A 21,867-nucleotide genomic window follows, 5' to 3' on the forward strand; every position below is an offset into this window, starting at 1 on the left:
TAGAAAGTTCCTCAGTTTAGAAATATTCTAAATTGTGAAATGTCATCTCCAAAAAACAAAAAAAGGATTACAGGAATGAAATCTACCTCTTCACCCTGGATTGGAGAACAGAGACTTTTTAAGTTTATTTATTTTAGAGCTTAGCTGTTTATTCTGATACTTGATTTAAAAAATACTGAAAATTTATTCACTCAAATATAAGAAATTCACTCAAAAACAGATCATTAAAATATAAGGGGGAAAAAAATCTCCTCCTATCCTGGAATTCCCTAGAAGAAACTTAACGAGCCATAAAAAGAAAATGTTCTATTTAATTTTCAATGAATTTTCAATTTTGTTTACAGGATAAAGATGGAAAACCACTTTTGCCAGAGCCTGAAGAAAAATCCAAGGTTAGGAAATGATCTTTCTGATAAAGAGCAAAAGAACTGTAAAGTATAAATTGAAGATCATTTTGACAGGATTTCTCTATGGAGACTTTGAATGCCAACCTAGTTGTAAAGAGAGGGGAACTTGTAGTAGCAACACTTGGCTCATACCTCTGACTCCTTTTCGTATCTTTTATGATTATTTTCTTCATGAATTATTACTAGAATATTGGGAGTTTGTAGGTGACATTCATTGCACATTAGGAGCTGATGTCAAGAATGCCTCAAATTATATTGTTGGCACTTCAGAATTTGATTATAATCATGACATCAGATATTTTAATGATTCCACACTGCCTTAACTTGGTCTAAAGCAGTCAGGTCCTCACTGAATGAAGGGGGTGCTGTGATTTTTCCCATTTTACATATGATGAAACAGAGGCAGAGACTTGTAAATAGCCCAAGATCTTACAGCTAAAAACTAGCAAGACCAGGACTCAAAACTCAGACTGTACCAACAGAGGCACAGCTTCTAGATGACATGCCGTTCTGTTGTAGATGACTGGTATTGCTCAAAATTTCCACATGCTCCAAATGAATAATACCATTTCATCTGAAGGAACTAGGGATGGGAGAACTTTGTTGCCAAAATCCCTCAGAGTCTTAGGGAAGGAGTATATGATCTGTGTTTCCTGAGCTATTCAGAAGGCACTCATTAGGAAATAGTGAAAAACAGTCACATACGAAAAAACTATACAGATCTTCATTAGAAAGAAAAGGTGGTTTTATGTGAACAGAATTCTTCTGAAACTGAATTAACAGGAAAGCTTTGGACTAAATCATGAACATTTTTGTGGTACCCTGGTGTTTAGTATTCCTTACTTGTTGCATGACATTTATCTTACATTGATAAATTAAAAAAATACCCCAAACATTAAATTTTGGATTTAGATCCTAAAATATGGCTTAATACATGTTAACAGGAAATTCTCTATGTAAAACTTTCTTGTAACCAAAAAGAGTCACTTTGTAATATAGTGTTTTTCTTATATTCCAGGCCCTGAGTGAATCAGAACTCATTGATGAACTTTCAGAAGATTTTGACCCGCCCAAAAGTAAAGGAAAACGATCTAAGACAACCAAAAAACCAGAAGTATGTTTCTAAAAATAGAAGTCTCTATTTTGTGGGCTTTTAAAGATATTTTTCTATAATCTTAAAAATCTGAGGCCCAACTATTTTAGCATGATGTAGTTGATGGAGACCTATTATGCCATCTTTTTTTACATGCAGTTTTGATCTTGACTTTTTCTAGATGGGGTTTCTTTTCCCACACTGGCCCAGATGTTCTTGTAATTTAAGTCCTATAATCATTCCTCCACATCCATGCTTTCCTTTCTGTTCTTCCTACTGTAACCTAAAGTTGTCATCACCACTCACCTTATGGTGGCAGTGGCCTCTGTCTTCAGTCTTACTGCCGTCCTTCCCACATGTCCGCCAGAGTTACTGTTTCTCAAGCGTGGTGGTAGTCACATCATTCCCGTGCTCCAACCCTCAGGAGCTCTCTGTTCCCCACAAAATAAAGTCCCTGCTAACATGTTCTGGCCCTGGCTTCCTTCCCTACCAAGGTGTGTCCTCCCATTACTAAACCATGACAATAAGGGCTTGAGTGTATGTGTCCTTGGCTTTTCCCATGTGGTCCTGCCATGTAGAATAAACTTCCCTCCTAATTCGAGATCATCTAAAATGTTAGCCAGGCCTTTAAAGTTTTGCTAAAGTATGGCCTTTGTCTCCTGCTTTTCCCTCCCCAAACCTTCCAAACCTACCTAAGCAGAATACAATATGTCAGGGGCTCTATTGTTCTTTGTATATCTATTAAGATCTTTATTATAAGGAAGCTTTTAGCTGTCTTGGTCTCCACCTCTGATGTGTATACATAGTTTTCAGTAAATAGTAAGTTCCTTGAAGGAAGAGATAGTGCCCTGCTAATGACCATCTACGGAGCATCTTACATGTAGGATAACTTTTTGTAAATGTCTGGATTAAAACCAGTTTATTTGAAATTTTACTCTTGTGATAAAATAAGATAGCACAGTGGTCCTCAAATTTTAGTACCAGGATTGCCTGAGGGTTTGCTGGGCTCCACCTCCAGAATTTCTATAGTATTTGGGGTGGAGCCCTAAGAATTTGCATTTGTAACAAATGGTAAGGCTGGTAAGGCTGAAGCTGCTGGTCCAGTGACCATACTTTGGGAACCTCTGGGATAGTATTACTACCTTGCATTTGTAAACATACCTATTTACAATTGATAAGATAATATTAAATATATAAAAATGATGGATTTATATTAAAACATTACATTCTATAATTGGTGTATCATTGTTATATATTTTCTGAAAATAATATAAATAATAATAGTTGCTGATATTATTGAGCTGTGTTCCTAGATAGTATGCAGAGCACTGGACATGTTTTATTTTACTGAAAGCCTCACGTTGACCCTTGAGATGTAGGTACTGTCATTGTTCTCATTTTCCAGATGTGAAACTGAGTCTCAGAGTTTAAGTAACCTACCTAAGGTAAGCGGTAAAACCAAGTTGAAATAATGGTAGAAGAGTTTGAACCTGCGATTTATTCACTATTTAGCAATCCTTAGGCATTTGAGAAAGTCATGCTCACAGCATATAATATAGCAGAGTGTGTCATTGGTCCCTTATTGTTCAGTCTTACCAACCAGATATTTCTAAAAACTCTTCCTTGTACTTGCCTCTCTCCACAGGCATCTCAGGCTGCTGCCCTGACTCCTGTGAGTGAGGCTGTGCCTCGAGCTTCCATGTGTACTATACTGTCCACACCGACCAAGCCAGCTCCCTTGGTGAGTGTTCCCTTGGACATTGAGCAGTGTCCTGGGAAGGTAGTTCTTTTTCCCGTGCACTTGCCACTGTGTGTTGCCAACGCATCACTTTATTCTGATAAGATAAAAAGAAAATCTTTTAGAGCTATGGGGTCTACTGTTCTTTTGGCTTCAGGGTATCCTCCAAATTTAAGCTAGATTTAAGTTTTTCATTAAACTTCTACAGGCTGTGTTGTCTTTTTTTTTTTTTTTTTTTTTTTTTTTTCACCTTCTGAAATTCTTACCGGTTCCTCAGCTGTGGTGGATAATCTTGCTCTTTCACTTTCCCATATCTTTTGAGCCTATTGGGAGTTCCACAGATAGCCTGATGGTACCTTTTGTTGGCTCTCCTAAAGGAATAATCTACACCAATATCATCATGACTTCTCCCTACTCCCAACTGAAGGAAGGTTAACTCAGTTCATTTCCCTTTTCTTCTTGGCTCTCTCTCTCTAACTTTTGTATGAAGTATGGTAATTAAGTAGTTGAATCTTTTTGAGTTCAGTGGGTTTTGTTTCTGTTAGCAGGTAGAATCTGACTCAGAGTAACAGCTGATGGGACTGTGCTTTATTACTACAGACCTAGTGAATAGCTAAGTTGTTCTGGATGCTTTGCAGTATCTTATTAAAGTTTCACAAGGACATTATGAACCCTGTTCTGATCATCTCTCTATTATAGATGAGGGAAATGAAGCTTTGAGTTGACCTTGAGCAATCCATTTAACTTTTCAGAGCCTGGGTGAGATAAGTGATAAGGCTTCTGCTCTTAGCCACTGTAGCATCTAGCATGGATAGATGGCCAGATCTCAAGCTTTACAGTAGAATTTGATCATTCTCATATGGCAAAAGGGCAGGGGGAACATGGGCAAAGGGACCCTCCCCCAGGAGGAATTAGGAAATACTCACAGAGGGAGGGCAAGATCACACTGGGAAGTGGGAACAGCACTGTTTTCCTAGGGAGAACAGTGAGCCAAGGACAGACCAGCCCAGAGGACTTGGTGTGCTTGGGTTTAGTGCATTTAGTTGTTCGAAAAAAGAGGGTGGAGAAGTTGTAGGACGTGTGTCCTGGGTGCCCTGATATGGCTGCTTCCTGCCAGGGACATTTTTGGTGCCAAGTGAAAATCCCCTCAAAGTCCAGGGTCTCCCTCCTGCCTTACACAGGACTCAACCTCTTTTTGAGGTCTCTGGGTACACTCTAGAACTTTCACATTGTGGGAATTAAGCCACAGGGAATTGGAAAGGAGAACAGAATGTGGGGCAAGACAGTGAAGGAAGGAAGTACAGAGGCAGTGAGTGGAATATAAAAGACAATAGCCAACATTCCAGAGCAGAACTCTGTGACCTAAACATGTATGTATCCTCTGCCTCTTGTGCTCCAGGTGATTGCCAGGGCCTTTGAGGGTTCATTCCTTTCCAACTTTACCCTGACTATAGCGAGTCGAGCACTGGATATTTAGTGCACAGAAAAGGACTCTGCGTTTCCCATTCTCTGATGATCTTTTCTGGGCTTCTGTTCCGTCAGCTCCGCTGACCATGGTTGCTGAGATTACCATCACTGAAGTTAGTTGGCATTTCTGTAATTGGGATACCCGTGAGAGCCACAAAGAATAGCTGTGGAGTGTGACAAAGGTCAGAGGGCCCAAGAAGGGCTTGAAGAGTAGTGAGCAAAAGAAAACCAAGCAGAAAAAGGAGCCTAATATGTGCCCTGCACAGTTCTTGTTCATATAAAGCTTGTTAAGGAAATCCAGAAACCTGAATACTAGTTGTGAATTTGACAACATAAAATACTACAGAAATAGAAGTTGCAGGCCCTAGTGCTATTTCCTGATTCCTTTGCTCTTAAGACTGCTGTGTATCCTAGCTTTGCTCTGTTTGGTTTAATTCTTAAACCAAGGGAAACAGGCTTAACAGGAAGTAGTAGTTTCCATAGATTCTACAGCAAAGAGTAGGAGAAAACAGAAGTGAAGTATGAGGACATGTCTTAGATCAGCTACCAATTCTGATTGCTTGGTTAAGACTTTGGTCACTGCAACTCTTGCACTTTAGATAGAATCCCAAACAAATTAGATATACATCAGGGAGTTTTGCAGCTCCTGGGAGTAAAATCTATGCAGTGTCCAACCACCAGATGGTGATAAATCACCTTCCACTCAGGTTCCATTTCCTCATTGATCTTTTTGCAGTGCAACTTAGCAGAAAAACTTTTCTTACTTACATTGTTGGTTAAGCCATATAAAACAGAAAGACATTTTTACTCTAATATTCAGATATGTATTCTATGTGAGGTCATAGAATTTTATAAGAATAAACTTTGAGACTTTTTAATTCAGAAGCTTTCACACTTTAACCGAGAACAGCAATAAGAAATTCATATTTCAACCCAGTATCTATATAATAGAAAAAAACAGCTTAATTAGAAGTACTTATTCTTGTTATGTATGATGCATTCTATTTTCTATTCTTTCATTAAAAAAAAAAGTCCTGGGGTGCCTGGGTTGTTTAGTTGGTTAAGCATCTGACTCTTGGTTTCAGCTAAGGTCATGATCTCACAGTTTCGTAGGTTCAAGACCCATGTCGGGCTCCTCTACACTGATGGTGTAGATGCTGCTTGGGATTCTCCGTCTCCTTCTCTCTCTGCCTCTCCCCCACCCACACTGTCTCTGTCTCTCTCAAAATAAATAAACTTTAAAAATTAAGAAAAAAAAAAGTCCTGCCTGTGAACTGTTGATTTTGTGAACCACTAATGTGTGGATCTTGACCTGTGATTTGGAAAAAGTCAAATCGAGTCCTATCTTTTAGCCCAAACATAGTTTCTCCTTTATTTTCCCTTTATATCATTCATGTTGTCTTCACTCAGTTTCATTTTAATAACCAGCATGGCTAGAGTTCACTGTATCACAAGGGAGCACATTTCCTTTTGAACACTGGGACCCCAGGTAGACAGTTCCCATCATGCCACTCGGGTTAGCCAGCCACAGTCACCTGAATCAGCATGAATCCACTTTGGCCAGTAGAAGCCTGGTAAAGAACACAAACTTCTGTATCTTGGCCGAGGCTCTGCGCGAGCCACCACCTCTGGGATGGGCCAGGCTTATTTCACAGAGCTTTGAGAGGAATGTCCTCTGATAGGCCTGAAAATCTTTCCTGCACCATCTCTAGAATGATTACCGTACAGGTCACTTCTTTGCTGGCTTTCCACTTGTTTGAGGTATATTCATCCCATTGTCTTCCTTATTTCCAAACCAAGAACTGGGTTAGATTATGTAAGTTTCTCCATGTCAGTATATGTTGTACCCACTTAATATAAGAAATTTGGTCTAGTTTTTAAATATTTTAGGTTTTTCAAACATATATTCTAAAGATGTTTTTTAAGTGTAGTTAATTTATTTTGAGAGAGAGCAAGCACAGGGGAGGGGCAGAAAGAAAGGAGGAGAGAGAGAGAATCCCAAGCAGGTTCCTCGCTGTCAGCGCGAAGCCTGATGAGGGACTCGAGCTCACAAACTGTGAGTTCATGAAATCAACGGTCAGAGCTTAACCAACAGAGCTACCCAGGCGCCCCTAAACATAGATTTCAATTCAGTTCAATTCAATTCAGTTGGTAATTCAAATTACTAAAAGATGACTGTGCTTCTTATCCAAGCCTGAAATAAGGATATGCCCTTCTGAATTGTTTGTTGTAGTCTTTTTTAAAAGGAGTGATTAACTGCCTTCTTAGTATATCCACAAATACACTTTTAGAAAGGCATGGTGCCAGATGATGCTGTAGAAGCCTTGGCTGGTAGCCTGGGGAAAAAGGAAGCAGATCCAGAGGATGGAAAGCCTGTGGAAGATAAAGTCAAGGTAATAGCAGCTCAGTCACTTCCTGAAAGTAGCTGTGATTGATGTTCCTCACTCCTCAAGCAAGTTAGTCATCTTTTTTTTTTTTAATTTCCTACAACACATGACGAGCTGGCTTTATCTATTTATGGAGCATATCCTGTTTGACAATCTAAACCTGAGTAAAGCATCAGTGTTTTGCTACAGCAGTGGATGGAGAACATGCACGTAATCTCTGAATCTCACCTGGGCCATGTGCATTTCCACTGCCGAGGAGTCCTGAGAGAAGAGGCAGCTGTCCACCCTCCTTTTCATTGCTTTTTAGCCCAGCGGGCATAGTGGTGGTGTCTGAGCCGGCTCAAGTAGGGGAGGGTGTGAAAGATGTGTAGAGTTGCTGTAGGAACTCTACACACAAGGCCATACATATGTTCTAATCTAACACTGGAGTTATTTCCCTCAAATGTAGGCACTTAGACATCCACTTTGCGGGGATATATTAATAATGAGAATGGTATAATTTTTATTCAGGAGAAAGCCAAAGAAGAGGATCGTGAAAAACTTGGTGAAAAAGAAGAAACAATTCCTCCTGATTATAGATTAGAAGACGTCAAGGTGAACAGTGTTTCTCTGTTTTATTTTAGTTACTACTGAATTTTATAAACATAAAGAAGGGACATGGAAACAGGCCCAGAATATAAAGATTTTGTTTTTAAGTGATAGTTTTTCCCTTAAAACTTAAGTGAAAAAAATCTAATGCCTTAGCTACCTAATTTTTTCCCATGTAATAGCTGCTTTGTTACAATACCAGAAGCAAAGAAAAACTTAGAAAGCCTTTATATAACTAGGAAAAACCAAAATGAGGAATAACTATTTCCTGTGAAGAAAAATTTCCAGCTCTTAGATACACATTGAAAAAGTAAGAAAGCCTGTTTAACATTGAGTAGAAGGATAGTTGTTCTGTTTCCTTTATTTTGAAAGTAGAGATTGAACACAGTGACACGGAGGGGAGTCATTGAAGTACAACCACTTGAACAGGGGCACACGTGGACAGTAGAACCAATGTCAGTCATCTTCATGAGATACCACTGCTCAAGAGAATATTCACCTAAACGTACATACATTTATATGCATTTATATACAGCTACATACATATGTAGCCTTGCGCCTATTTTTGTATATGTGGATTAATGGGATTTACCATTCATTTATAAATTTTTCTTTACTAAAAAGCTTCAGATGCTTTAATGATTCTGTCCTGTTTCTCAGAAGTGGCACTTAGAGTCATCTGAAACTTGGCATTGTCTGAGCCATAAGGATGAGCTTCCGGGGCAGGAATTTTGTCTGTCCTACTTTCTGTGCTATTCCCAAGTGCTTACTGCAGAGTGTGGCACCAAATCAATGGATAATGTTTTGTTTGTTTTGTTTTGTTTTATATTATTTATTGTCAAATTGGTTTCCATACAACACCTAGTGTTCATTCCAACAGGTACCCTCCTCAATGCCCATCACCCACTTTCCCTCCCTCCCACCTCCCATCAACCCTCAGTTTGTTTTCAGTATTTAAGAGTCTCTTATGGTTTGCCTTCTTCCATGTCTGTAACTTTCACCCCCTTCCACTCCCCACTGGTCTTCTGTTAAGTTTCTCAGGATCCACATATGAGTGAAAATATATGGTATCTGTCCTTCTCTGCCTGACTTATTTCACTTAGCATAACACTCTCCAGATCCATCCACGTTGCTACAGATGGCCAGATTTCATTCTTTCTCATTGCCAAGTAGTATTCCTCAATGGATAATGTTGAATATATTGGCTGTAAAGTTTAGCCAGCTTTTTTCAGGCAACATTTGCAAAGCCCATCCCCCACACAGGTGAGGGGTGCATCCCTTTGCTCCCTTCGTGTCCTGTAAGTGCCCTGTCACAGAACCTTGTGCCACACTACTTCAACTATTTGCATGTTTCTCTGCTACACTAGTTCATAGGCTTCTGAGGTCACAAGCCTTGCCTAGTTCATTTTTTAGCCCCCACGCCTAGGGAATGCCTGAGCTGTTGGTTGGAATGAACTAATTAGAACATATTCTCTGATGAGAGAATGTTTTTCCTGAAACGATGAATCTAACTTATAATGCACAATGTCAGGTATGACCTGTAGACCCCTTACAGTGTTTAAAAGCATTCATACTTGTGATAAATCCCACAGGATAAATCACGGGAAATGATTTAATGCCATGGTTTTCTCTTCCGAATAGGATAAAGATGGAAAACCCCTCCTGCCAAAAGAGCCCAAGAAATCACTTCCAGTAAGCAAGCCACTTTTCTCTGAGTAGATCTTTCTCATCTGGCCTTGATTGTTAATTCTGGAATGGGATAGCTTTCTTTTTAATAAGTCGATTGGCAGTAAATAGTGACATCATCTGAATAATGAGGAAACAGTTGAGGTGGTGTTTGTTGATATATTTTTTGGTTCTTGCAGCCCATGACTGATGACTTCCTTCTTGATGCTTTGTCTAAGGACTTTGCTGGTTCCCCAAACTCTTCATCTCTTGTAAGTCTGAAACTCCTGATTTTATTTCCTTGCTTTTAGGGTGGCAGAAAGAAATGGAAACTAGTGACTTAGAATCTGACTTTGGAGGTGAGGAAATAATCATAAAATTAAAGGCTTTCAACCCATGGTAGCCATTAGAAATGTGTTGTGTCCTGAAAGTGTACCAGCACAGTGGACATTTGCAACAATGTAACTAATTGAACCAATGAGCACATACTCTATCAAGTATACCTATGAAAAGAGAATTTAAAATTTGAGTTTATCCAAAGGTATGTCTCAAATAACTTTACTTGTTAATATTTTTACAATTTATCATTTTCCATATTTACCTCATAGGAAACCTTAGCTCTGGGTAGAATAGATAATTCCTCAAAGAGAATTCTATTACTAGAAATTTTAGGAAATGTTGGTTAATGGTAAGCAGGTTTCTCTACTACAGGATTTTTATGGCTTATTTATATGCAAATATAAGTCTGTTGGAGTGCCCACACTTAAATAACTCCAGACGTTTTTTGTGTGTGTGGGATTGGGGTGATCTGTTTACAAGGTTCTTATGTGGACAATGTCATGGAACATACATTAGTTGAGAAGCAGAATGAGTAGCAACTAGAAGAAATAATGATTCGTTGGAGTTGCTCAAAGTTTTTGGACTCTGTGAAGCAATAAGCCCGTCAAAGAAGGTATTACTAACCAGTTAGTAATAGAGTCCTCATAATACCCCTATGAAAACACCATGCCCACACAGTTGAGTCACCCCATTCCATGACCTTCCACTCTTCCTCCTCCATACAAACAGCTTATATTACAGAGAGGCTCTTGAGTCCTAATTTAGGGAAGAATATAAAGTGAGCAGTATCCTCGGAATATGGCATCTTATCATTACAATGATGCAGAACATAAGAACAAATTAGAGGGATCCAATGCCTTAATTCCCTTCCTTATACCATCTGTATTATTATTATTATTATTATTATTATTATTATTATAGGGTTTTTTTCTTTTAGAAATTCAAAGAAAATGTAACAGTGACTTTATATCCCCACCCAAGAAGATGCATAGCAGTGACATGACTAGAGATAAACATTTTTTATGTTTATTTTTTTTTGAGAGAGAGAGAGAATGAGCCAGAGAGAGGGAGACACAGAATCTAAAGCAGGCTCCAGGCTCTAAGCTTTTAGCACCGAGCCTGACTTGGGGCTCGAACCCACAAACTGCAAGATCATTACCAGAGCCAAAGTCAGATGCTTAGCCGACTGAGCCATCAGGTGCCCCAAAACAACCATTTTTAAAAAAAAATTCTAGCTTAGAAAATTAATCTCACAAAGAGAAAAATTGTTAGTGTCTGTAGTTAATAAAGTAGAAATAACCAATTACAGTAAGTCAAATGGCCAAAGTAGAAAATTATTTGGGGGAAAGTCCCAAGAACTTTGGAGGAAAAGTCATCATATTCTGACTGATAATTAATCTTCAAATATAAAGGTGTGCCTGCTGTACATACCATGTTCTTTGATCACAATAAAGTAGAAATTCTACTTAAAAAGAGAATTTTAAAAACATTCCACTACTATCAGTGAGATCAAGGAGTAAATTCAGAATAGACTATTTGAAAAATCAAGGATAAGACATTTGCAAATCAAAATCTTTGGTAAGCAGGGCACCTGGATAGCTCAATTTTTAGGCATCCGACTCTTGATTTTGTGCTCACGTCATGATCTCATGATTCGTGAGATAGAGTCCACCCACCCCCCATCAGGCTCTGTGCTGACAACAAGGAGCCTGCTTAAAATTCTCTCTCTCCCTCTCTCTGCCTTTCTCCAACTCTCATACACATAAGAGAATACAACATTTAAAATAAATATATTTAAAAAAATTTGATAAGCAACCAAAGCAGTATTCATGAGATACATTTATTATCATAAATGTCTTAATAACAGAGGAAGAGAAATCTGACTAACCAAATGTTTATTGGATTTTAAATTTCAAATTTAAGCTATTTTAAAACTATTATTATAAATAAGCTATTATTTTACATTTAAATAAGATATTATAAACTAACCACCCAAAAGAAAGTAGCAAGCAGGTTAAGTAGGAGATGAAAATAGCAGCCTGATTACAAAGCTGTAATCATCAAGACACTATGGGACTAGCACAAAAACAGACACATACATCAATGGAACAGAATAGAGAACCCAGAAATGGACCCACATGGGTATAGCCAACTAGTCTTTGACAAAGCAGGAAAGAGTATCCAATGGAAAAATGTCTCTTCAGCAAATGGTGCTGGGAAAACTGGACAGTGACATGCAGAAGAATGAAACTGGACCACTTTCTTACACTACTCACAAAAATAAATTCCAAATGGATAAAAGACCTAAATGTGAGACAGGAAACCACCAAAATTCTACAGGAGAAAACAGACAGCAACCACTTTGACCTCAGCTGCAGCAGCTTCTTACTAGACATGTCTACAGAGGCAAGGAAAACAAAAGCAAAAATGAACTATTGGGATCTCATCAAGATAAAAAGCTTCTGCAGAGCGAAGGAAACAATCAGCAAAACTAAAAGGCAACTGATGGAATGGGAGAAGATATTTGCAAATGACATATCAGATAAGGGTTAGTATTGAAAGTCTATAAAGAACTTATCAAACTTATCACCCCCAAAACAATCCAGTAAAGAAATGGGCAGAAGACATGAATAGACACTTTTCCAAAGAAAACATCCAGATGGCTAACAGATACATGAAAAGATACCCAACATCACTCATCAACAGAGAAATACAGATCAAAACCACAGTGAGATACCATTTCACACCTGTCAGAATGGCTAAAATTAACTCCAGAAACAACAGATGTTGGCAAGGATGTGGAGAAAGGGGAACCCTCTTGCACTGTTGGTGGGAATGCAAACTGGTGCAGCCGCTCTGGAAGACAGCATAGAGGTTCCTCAAAAAATTAAAAATAGAATTACCCTACAATCCAGGAGTTCCACTAGTAGGTATTTATTTAAAGGATACAAAAATGATGATTTGGAGGGGCACATGCACCCCAGTGTTTATGGCAAGACAATCAACAATAGCCAAATTATGGAATGAGCACAAATGTCCACTGACTAATGAATGGATAAAGAAGAGGTAGTATATGTATTCAATGGAATATAACTCAGTCATCAGAAAGAATGAAATCTTGCTGTTTGCAACAACATGGATGGAACTAGAGTGTATTATGCTAAGCAAAATTAGAGAAAGACAAATCATATGATTTCACTCATACGTGGAATTTAAGAAACAAAACAGATGAACATTGGGGAAGGGAAGGAAAAGTAAAATAAGATAAAAACAAAGAGGTAGGCAAACTATATGTGATTCTTAAACACAGAGAACAAACTGAGGGTTGCTGGAGGGGAGGTTGTTGGGGGGATGGGCTAAATGGGTGACAGGCATTAAGGAGGGCCATTGTTGGGATGAGCACCTACGTAACTGATGAGTCACTGGGTTGTAGTCCTGAAACCAGTTAAGTGTATGTTAACTAACTTGAATTTAAATAAATAAATTTAAAATTAAATAAAAGAAAAAAGAAAAAAAGAAAATAGCAGCCTGAGACTAAAATGGCTCATAGTTGCTTGATTTGAAATAACTAAAATTTTTCAAGGTACCAACAAATGTAAAAGAGAAAAAAAAATCTTATTAAAATAGCATAAATCAATGTAAGAATCAAATTAATCATTTATAGCCAACAGTTGGTTTTTATGAATGACTAACATTTTATAAAACATTGGCAGAAATAAGAGAAAAGTTACCAGTAAAATTAAAATTTTAAATTTAAATGATCAAAAACCAATATGTACAATAGTTTTTTAAAACAAAATGTAAAACACAATTCATAGAATCTGAGCAAAAGAAATACTGAAGACAATAGAACTGTTTTCAAACTTTGCTTCCAGGAGAAGTTTAAAATTGACTCTTAAGTGTTTAACAGCAGTTGGTCTCATGTGACATAACTATATCTTCAAAAATACGGCTTACATAGTTGCTTCTACAAATAATGATGGTCCTAATCTTAAAACTTGATCAATATAGCATTTTTAACTAAAGTCACTTAAATCTGTAGATGTATAATGTTTAACAAAGATAATATACAATTATTAAAGTAATAAGTATCAGTCAGAAATTAAATATTTATTTAATATTAGAATTTATATAGCATAGTAGTGTATCAAATAAGAATAATTATATCCATACAGAAGATGTATTTCAAATGTCACCTTTAAAAAGTAGACAATCCCTTAATGTATTAAAGAGTATCTATTTAATTTCAAGAATCAAATATTTGGAGTTAAGCTAGAAGCATTTCCTTTAAAAACACAGTATAAAAAATTCTGTTATCTTTTCTGCTTAATGTTGTATGAACAATCATTAACAACACATGAAAAAGAAATGACAAGTATTAAAAAGGAACATTTGTGTATTTGCAGATATTCCTAGTTGTAGAGAGCACATATGTAATTAACATTGTGTATGCTGTGTACATCAGTAACAGATTAGAAAATACAATTAAAATGAGATGTCAGACATGTAAAGAGCAATACAAGAAATGAACAGAAAAGTTAGAATATGAAAAAATTAAAATATCTAAGACAGTCTGACTCAGTGTCTGAAAAGTCATGACAATTCTTTCTAGTCATCTTATAAGTTATTTTTTAAATTAAAATAGCAATAAGGTACTTTGTATAGCCCAGTAAAATTATTCTAAAATATGTTTGAAAAGCAAAGACATAAAAACATGAAAAAATACTGAAAACCATTTTTCAATATTTCTAGGAAAGATTAACCCAACTAAATGCAGGGATTGATTTATATGATAATTATCAATTCAATTCTGAATCAGAAAACAAAACTGTAGATCAATGGGAAAAATCAAGAAATGAACATAAAAGATTTAGTATATTTTTAAAAGGAGAATGAATCATAATCTCACAAAGATTCTGGAATAATATGCTATTTAACATTAAGAAAAAATAATAAAACAAACCTCACACTATATAACAAGTATAAAGCAACACTTGTACATCATTATCCATCTCATATCAAAATTAAAAATATGTAACAAATATCTAATTGAGGCAAGGAAGGCCATGGAAAACAAGCATGCTTAATTCATTGCTTTTAGCTTTATGACTTTCTAGCAACTGTGGAGGGGGCAGTCTGGTGGAATGTAGGCAGCACCAGAAAAAGAAGCACTGGTAGAACTCCTACAGAGTAATTAACAAAGAAGAAAGCTGAGAAATTGCAAACAACCTAAATGTACACCAAGGAACATGTAAATAAACCATGAAACTCTTAAGTCGTTATGAGATTTTTGAACATTTGGAATAATAAATAGGAATAGAAATCAGGAGATTGTGTAAACTGCAACTATGGAGGAGGAAATAAAATACAAATTAAGGTTACTTGTTACTTTGAGGAGCACCTGGGTGGCTCAGTGAGTTAAGCTTCCAACTCTTGATTTCTGGCTTAGGTCATGATCTCATCCTGGGCTCTGTGCTGGATGTGGAGCCTGCTTGAGATTCTGTCTCTTTCCCCCAAAAGATTATGTGTTACTTTGCATCCATTTGGATGAAGAGAATAAACAGTAATAAAGTATTAAAAACTGTATTTAAGCGATGGCATTGCGGGCATAGTTTTGTGTAATATACTGTATGTAATAATTTTTTTTCTTTTTCTTTTTAAAGAAATTTGAAGAAGCTAACCTTTCTGCTGCCATCTCTGAAGTGGTTTCCCAAACCCCAGCTCCAACCACATACTCTGCTGGCCCGCCCCCTCATGTGGTAAGCAACATAGAAATATATTTTTGCAGCAGCAACAACAAAATAAGGAAGAAAATAGGACCCTTGCCTTAGAGTAAATGAAAATAAACAAAACTGTTGAGAAGATAAAGCACTTTCTGTTTTAGAAGAGGTGTAAGACTGGCCATTTGGAGAGATGACAGTATAATCTGAAATAATTAAATTAAAGACTGTTTATGAAATATTTCACACACTCTCCTGGAACTTAATATTATTGCTACTTTATTAGAATTGAAAGAGCAGTAGTGTGCATTGCACATTTATTTGAATTATTAGATTTAAAAAAATCCTTTAGCTTTCCTGATTATTTTCTCCTCCCTTTAGATTTTTCCTGACACATGCTATAAATACTACCTATTATTTAACCTCAAGTTTATTCTATGGAATTGCTCAGTGTTCGAGCCGCTTCTCCCCAAAATTCAAGCATGTCATGGAAGAGCAGTTTTCCTCCCATTCATTCACACCAGTAAAACATTGTCGTTTTCATGTTAGCAGTACAAAAACCTCAGCATCAATATTGTTTTAATTATTTACATGTCCTGAGGCGAGGCTGTGGGACCAAAGCTTTCCCAGACTTCCTTGATTAATTTTCTGTGCAGTACGAAATTATACACTATCGAGGCGAGGAGACCGCAGCACATCAAAGAGATCGCCCTAAACCAGATCCCCATCTCCTTTGGTTGAGAACAAGTGCCTCATTTGCTAGATGGAGAGGAAGTAGCTTTAGTGAAGTCAGCTATGCTTACTTTCCTTTTGATGTAGCATCAAAGCTTACTTAGTGCTGTAGTCATAGATTCTGAATGAATTTTCATCCCGTTGGGTCAGTCTCAGGATCATCTGAAAATATCCAGAGGCCCAAATGACAAAGCCCAGACTCAGCTGTGGGTAGCTCCTCCATTAAGAGCTATAATCCTGAGCTCCAACGAAACACTTAAAACCAGTAAAATGCTGTGTGTGTGTGTGTGTGTGTGTGTGTGTGTGTGTGTGTGTGTGTATGTGTGTTCACAATGATGAATGTGCCTGTGCACAGAAAGGAAGAATCATTATTAATTCAGGCTGCCAGTTACGCTTCAGCTCCTAATTGTGAGGTGAGGGGTTCTGCCTTGGGTGAGGCGATTGGTCAACATCTGCAATCCAAAACCTGTATGCCTTTCACAAGTATGTTTTAGAACACCTTTCCCATCACTTTTCCCATTGGAAAGTCTAATTTCAGTTCATGTTTTACCTAAAGATATCACTCAAACTAGGTGTACATCTTTATCTTTACTTAAATGAATACAGGTGAATAATGAAAAAAAGCTACCATAATTCATGTATTTTTTTTTCCCCTAGGGACATTAGACTGTCACCAGTTGTGTTGCATACACTGAACACATCATAAGGCACATTTTCCAACAAATCAGACCAGGAACCCCCTATTTTTTGGAGGAGCCTATTTTTTTTTTTTTTTTTTTTTTAGAAAAGAAAGTCATCTGGGATGACTGGAAGTCATCTGGAAGTGTGGAGAAGGAGAGATTAGGGAGAAGGAGCTCTACCCAAGGGCCACCTTCCACGACTCTACCCATCTCCTTGGTTAAGGTCTCATGAGTTGATGGAGGTCTTATTGGCCGTGGCAGGCCCACATTCCAGTAGGTGACCTGATTTTGCTAGCCAGCGACTAATTCAGATTGACTTTTTAGCAGGGCGACAACAAGGAACTGGACGATGCCTTGGATCAACTTTCTGACAGTCTAGGACAAAGGCAGCCTGATCCAGATGAGAACAAACCAATAGAGGATAAGGTCAAGGTAAAAAAAATATGTATATACTAATAAGTGAAATTTAAAGTTTAAAGCATAGAATATCCTACACTGCATATAAAAGGAAAAACAAACCAAAAAAAAAACATCTGGCATTTCAGTGAACAGTTGAATGACTTAAGTCTCATTTTTTCCTTCTCTATAGTCTGTTGTATTTATTTCCTCAGTGAGGACTATGCGAGTGCACAGGTTCAGGCACATGTCCTATTAGCGAGACCACACTTAGTTATGATGGAGAAGTGCCGCTCTACTTTAATTTCATTCTCTTCCCACATTAACTTTTCTTAGTTTTATCTGGTAATAAGCATATATCAGGTGTATGGCATTTTTAGGATGACCTATTTGGTCCATATAAGGGCAGAGGTCCCCTAATTGCCAGAGTTTTCCCTATCAGCCTCCTGAGCCACCATTAACACTGCATGCAAACCCCCAAATGAAGCACTAAGCCAGGAGTAAGCACTGTGGAGAGGCATGTCAGCAAGGCACACACTGTTAGCCCCACCCACCTTCTAGAACAAGAGTAAATGCTTATTCCTGCCTAACAATATATGGTACTAAATGACCCCTTCACCTTGAAACCTGGAAGTAACTAGCCACCCAAATCCATGTTCCAGAATGTCCCAGGGCATTTCAAAGGATCCTGAAGTCTTAATTCCACCAGTGTTACAGGAATATTGATGTGAACTTCACCTGTATTTGAAAAATGAAATGATAATGATGGCAGAAAAATAAAGCCTGTTCTCTCCTACTGGTGGCTGGGGGGTGGTGGGGGGTGGGGAGTGAATGTCACTGAACCAGTTCCAGACATGCCCCAGTCAGGTGAGGATGCGGGGAGGGTTAAAGGTACTCCCTGCTATGCCATTTGCTGCTTGTGCTGGCCCCTCAAGGTTTGCTCATGCACGTCCAAGTTGTAAGTATTTTACCTCTAAATATCAAGATCCGAAGACTTGATCTTTTTATTTAAAAAGTGAAATTCACATAAAGACAAAAGATAGTTTATACCATTGGGCTTTATCTCTTTTCATCGTTTCTAAGGATAAATATTTCATCATTTATTTTAAAATACAAGGTAGAAACTCACACAATCTAGGTGTGGATTGACCTAGAGAAGCACCTGAGTTTACTTTGTTTTCCATCAACTATTGTTGAAGTCTGTTGAAGTCATCCGTTTTGTTGTTACTTGGAAAATAAAAATTCTGTTTTGCCTCAGTAAAGTACAATAAACACTGAGTGCTACAAGTGTTGTGTAATTGAAGGAGAAAATATTGTTATCTATTCCATGTTTGCAGGAAAAAGCCAAAGCTGAACATAGAGACAAGCTGGGAGAAAGAGATGACACCATCCCCCCTGAATATAGACACCTCCTGGATAATGATGATGAGGTAAATGAAGGCAAATGTCTAGGTTGGATATATATCACAAAGCTTCTTAAATTCAGATATCAGTTGAAATGAATAGGAGGTGCACTTTAACAATAGCATAAAATTATAACATGACTGAGTGCTTTTAATGTGTTTCTGATGAACAGGTTGTCTAGAATTCTGTTGAATATTCATCTGAACCAATACCATATGATGTTCACTGTGCTGGGTGCTGTGGCGTAGAGATGAATAATGTTCAGTCACTCACCAGTGCTGAACAGTGATTCCAGGGCAGTACACAGATGAATTCTCTTTGCAAGAAAAGGCTATAAAAATGATAGTTGTGGGGTGCCTGGGTGGCTCAGTCGGTTGAGCGTCTGACTTCAGCTGGTACTGAACTGATTTAATAGGGCAGATAAATAAGGCCCTTCCATGACTTGGGGTCTTCCTCTACACTTCCACCAGCACTATTCAGAGTAAGGACAGGCAACACTATATTCCTCACCACAAGTCCTATTTCTATATCTAGATATGCTCTATCAAGTTTTAGGGGTGCCTGGGTGGCTCAGGTCATGATCTCTTGGTCCATGGGTTCCAGCCCCGTATCGGGCTCTGTGCTGACAGCTCAGAGCCTGGAGCCTGCTTCGGATTCTGTGTCTCCCTCTCTCTCTGCCCCTCCCCTGCTTACACTCAGTCTCTCTCTCAAAATAATAAATAGATATTTAAAAAAAAAAAAAAATCAAAAAAAAAAAAAAAAAAGCCGTTGGCCTTCTGTTTCTAACATAAAGCCAGATTTTCTTAGGTCAGCTGGGCCTGTATCCTTCCCTTTTGGCTCCTCATTGCAAGTCAGTTATATGACGAAGAACCTTTCCAGGCCTGTTCAAAGAGAAACAAGGAAGCCCAGGTTACATCCTTCTCTTTCTATACTGATTCATTTGGTGGGTTTGAGGATGCCCTGGTTTGAAGAGTGTTACCTTCAGTGTCTCTTATTACAGAAATCCATTCTCCTTGCTTGCATTCAGTATTCCCGAAGATAGCAATTCTGCATCGTGCTAGAAGCCTCCCTGCCTTGCTAATACTGCCTTACCCTGCTTGTATTCTGTGGGAAAGGTATTGTTTAAAACCCTTGCCTTTGTAGATGGGTAAAGTCCCTGCTGAGCTGTACTTGTAATCCTGGAAAAAAAAAAAAATCTCTATATGCCATTCCAGCCCCTCAAATCATTCCAAAGTTTAATCTTTTATAAATAAGAAAGAAAAACACAGGTTATTTTTAATAATATTCTAAGTAGCAATTTAACATATGATGGCAGAAAGTTCCTTAATAATTGTTTCCTTCCCTTCTCTTCCACAACTAGATTCTTTCTTGAGGTTTATCAGTTACTGCAAAACAATACTCCATTGTATCTCAGATCGTTAGACAATAGATTTTACAGTTACTGGCTACACCTAAGTAAACTTTTACTAAGATCTATGTTTAACCAATAACCTGCCTTATTTTTAAGGGCAAACCCGTAAAGCCACCTACACAGCAACCCAAGGACTCAAAGGTAAATATCATAGCAGCATATTCCCATAAGGAAAGGTTTTTTTTTCATTCTAGCTGAACTTTAGTTTACATTTTAGAAATCTGAAATTTATTGTATGGCTACCCTGTGTTTGGAATGATGTGAAGACATACATGTATGAACGGGTGTGTGTGATTTCTCTTGGTTAGCCCTTACAAGAGCGTATTCAGACAGTTCCATGTTTCAGATAGAAAAATTGAGGCTCAGAATACTAAGCAAACATGTATAAAAGAGGAGAAAGTAAATCTGTAAGGATTTTCATGTTTTAATATCTCCTTTATTGTACATTAGTTTCTTAGGAAAAGAATGCCAGCAAGGTTTCCTTTTTCTTGTAATATTTTTAGTGATGTGGAAAAATGTTCCTTATGGTATTTTTGCCTTGTGCTCCTTCACTGATGGTTATTTCTGTTAATATCTCAGAAATCTGCAGCTGACAAAGACCCCATCGATGCCCTCTCGGGTGATTTTGACAGCTGTCCTACACCCCCAGAAACCTCAGAGAAGACAGCAGAGAAGGTACTATGCTACTTTAATATGGCCTTTCTTTGTGTGAATACATAGAGTTGTAGGCTACATAATGAATTCAATGATGCCATAGCATCAATGGCAATGATACCATCTTTTTCCATATGTATCGGTTTAATACAGTAGTAATTCAAGTGCATATGTAAAACATTCTCAATATTATTTCGTAAATGTTTTCTATGTTGCTCTATAATCTCCATAGCCACCATGTTTGATTTCCACACTAATGAGTTCGACACTAATGCTTTGTCTGTGTTCATTTATTTATTTATTTTTGTTTGTCTATGTTCATTTAAAATGAGAGCAGTCCCTCCCTGCACTGTACCTTCTCATGGCTGTTGCCCTCTGGGATTCCCTCTCCTTTCTACCCTGCCCAGCTGGCTGATTCCCTCCCTCTGGGCCCAGTTCAAGCATCAGCTCTTACTGCTTCTCCCTTCCCAGGCCAAGGTCAGGGGCCTCTCCTCCATGCTCTCCTGCACCTGGGGGAGAAGGTCTTTGCCTGTGTATTTGTACCAGTGAGCTGTGCACTTTACAAAGCAGCCATGGTCAGCATTAGCAAAATTCCTGGGATACAGCAGGTACTCAAAACATGTGATTAAAGATGAATGAGAAAAATATGTAGTACAACATGTGTGTGGCATATATAAGTCAAATAGAAGGAAAAGTGAATTAATGCCCTTCCTTGTTATTTTCAGAAGAATTGATAACTGCAGATCTGTTTGCTGTTGTTTTGCTCTTATTAAACACCTCTCCCAATCACTGAATTGTCAGTCCTCCCCATATTGGGTGATTTAATTTCTAGACCACCTCAGCATCCTATTTCTCATTCCTGGATAAATAATGCCTTTTGGTGAATGGGACTTTCTCTGATGATTTCATTGTTAAAGTTGTTTTCCATAACACTGAAAACAGTATCTCATTCTTGCTCTATTGGCACATAAAACCCAGTCCTGATAGAAGCAAGCTCTGTTTTGATGACCAAAATTCCTCATGGAAATTGGCAGAACATCACTGTGACCCACATTTTCCACTGTATTTTTAAGCGTTTTTACTTCCCAACTTAAACACTTCTATGTATATTCAAAGTTTTCCATTTTTTAATTACACTTGATTTGATTGCAGCCCAGAGTTAACTGTTAGAGGGACTGATGATAAC

The 21,867-nt window shown here is 37.8% G+C and overlaps 1 protein-coding gene across 10 annotated transcripts in view; it reads left to right on the top strand.

Annotated features, from left to right (window-relative positions):
• The window catches only part of CAST (calpastatin), a 107,951-nt gene that overhangs the window by 80,295 nt on the left and 5,789 nt on the right, over positions 1-21,867 (top strand). For 7 of the 10 annotated variants that reach the window (XM_042944185.1, XM_042944218.1, XM_042944193.1 and 4 more), the window contains 12 exons: positions 345-392; positions 1,426-1,521; positions 3,146-3,241; positions 6,997-7,098; positions 7,603-7,686; positions 9,322-9,372; positions 9,546-9,617; positions 15,348-15,443; positions 17,141-17,248; positions 18,550-18,642; positions 20,124-20,168; positions 20,607-20,702. In XM_042944185.1, coding sequence (XP_042800119.1) covers positions 345-392; positions 1,426-1,521; positions 3,146-3,241; positions 6,997-7,098; positions 7,603-7,686; positions 9,322-9,372; positions 9,546-9,617; positions 15,348-15,443; positions 17,141-17,248; positions 18,550-18,642; positions 20,124-20,168; positions 20,607-20,702 — 987 coding nt within the window. Of the gene's footprint in view, positions 1-344; positions 393-1,425; positions 1,522-3,145; positions 3,242-6,996; positions 7,099-7,602; positions 7,687-9,321; positions 9,373-9,545; positions 9,618-15,347; positions 15,444-17,140; positions 17,249-18,549; positions 18,643-20,121; positions 20,169-20,606; positions 20,703-21,867 lie in introns of all 10 variants that reach the window. The other 3 variants (XM_042944157.1, XM_042944175.1, XM_042944166.1) reach the window with 2 other exon arrangements.

This window comes from Panthera leo, chromosome A1 (genome assembly GCF_018350215.1).
Source record: "Panthera leo isolate Ple1 chromosome A1, P.leo_Ple1_pat1.1, whole genome shotgun sequence".
Classification (NCBI taxonomy): domain Eukaryota; kingdom Metazoa; phylum Chordata; class Mammalia; order Carnivora; family Felidae; genus Panthera; species Panthera leo.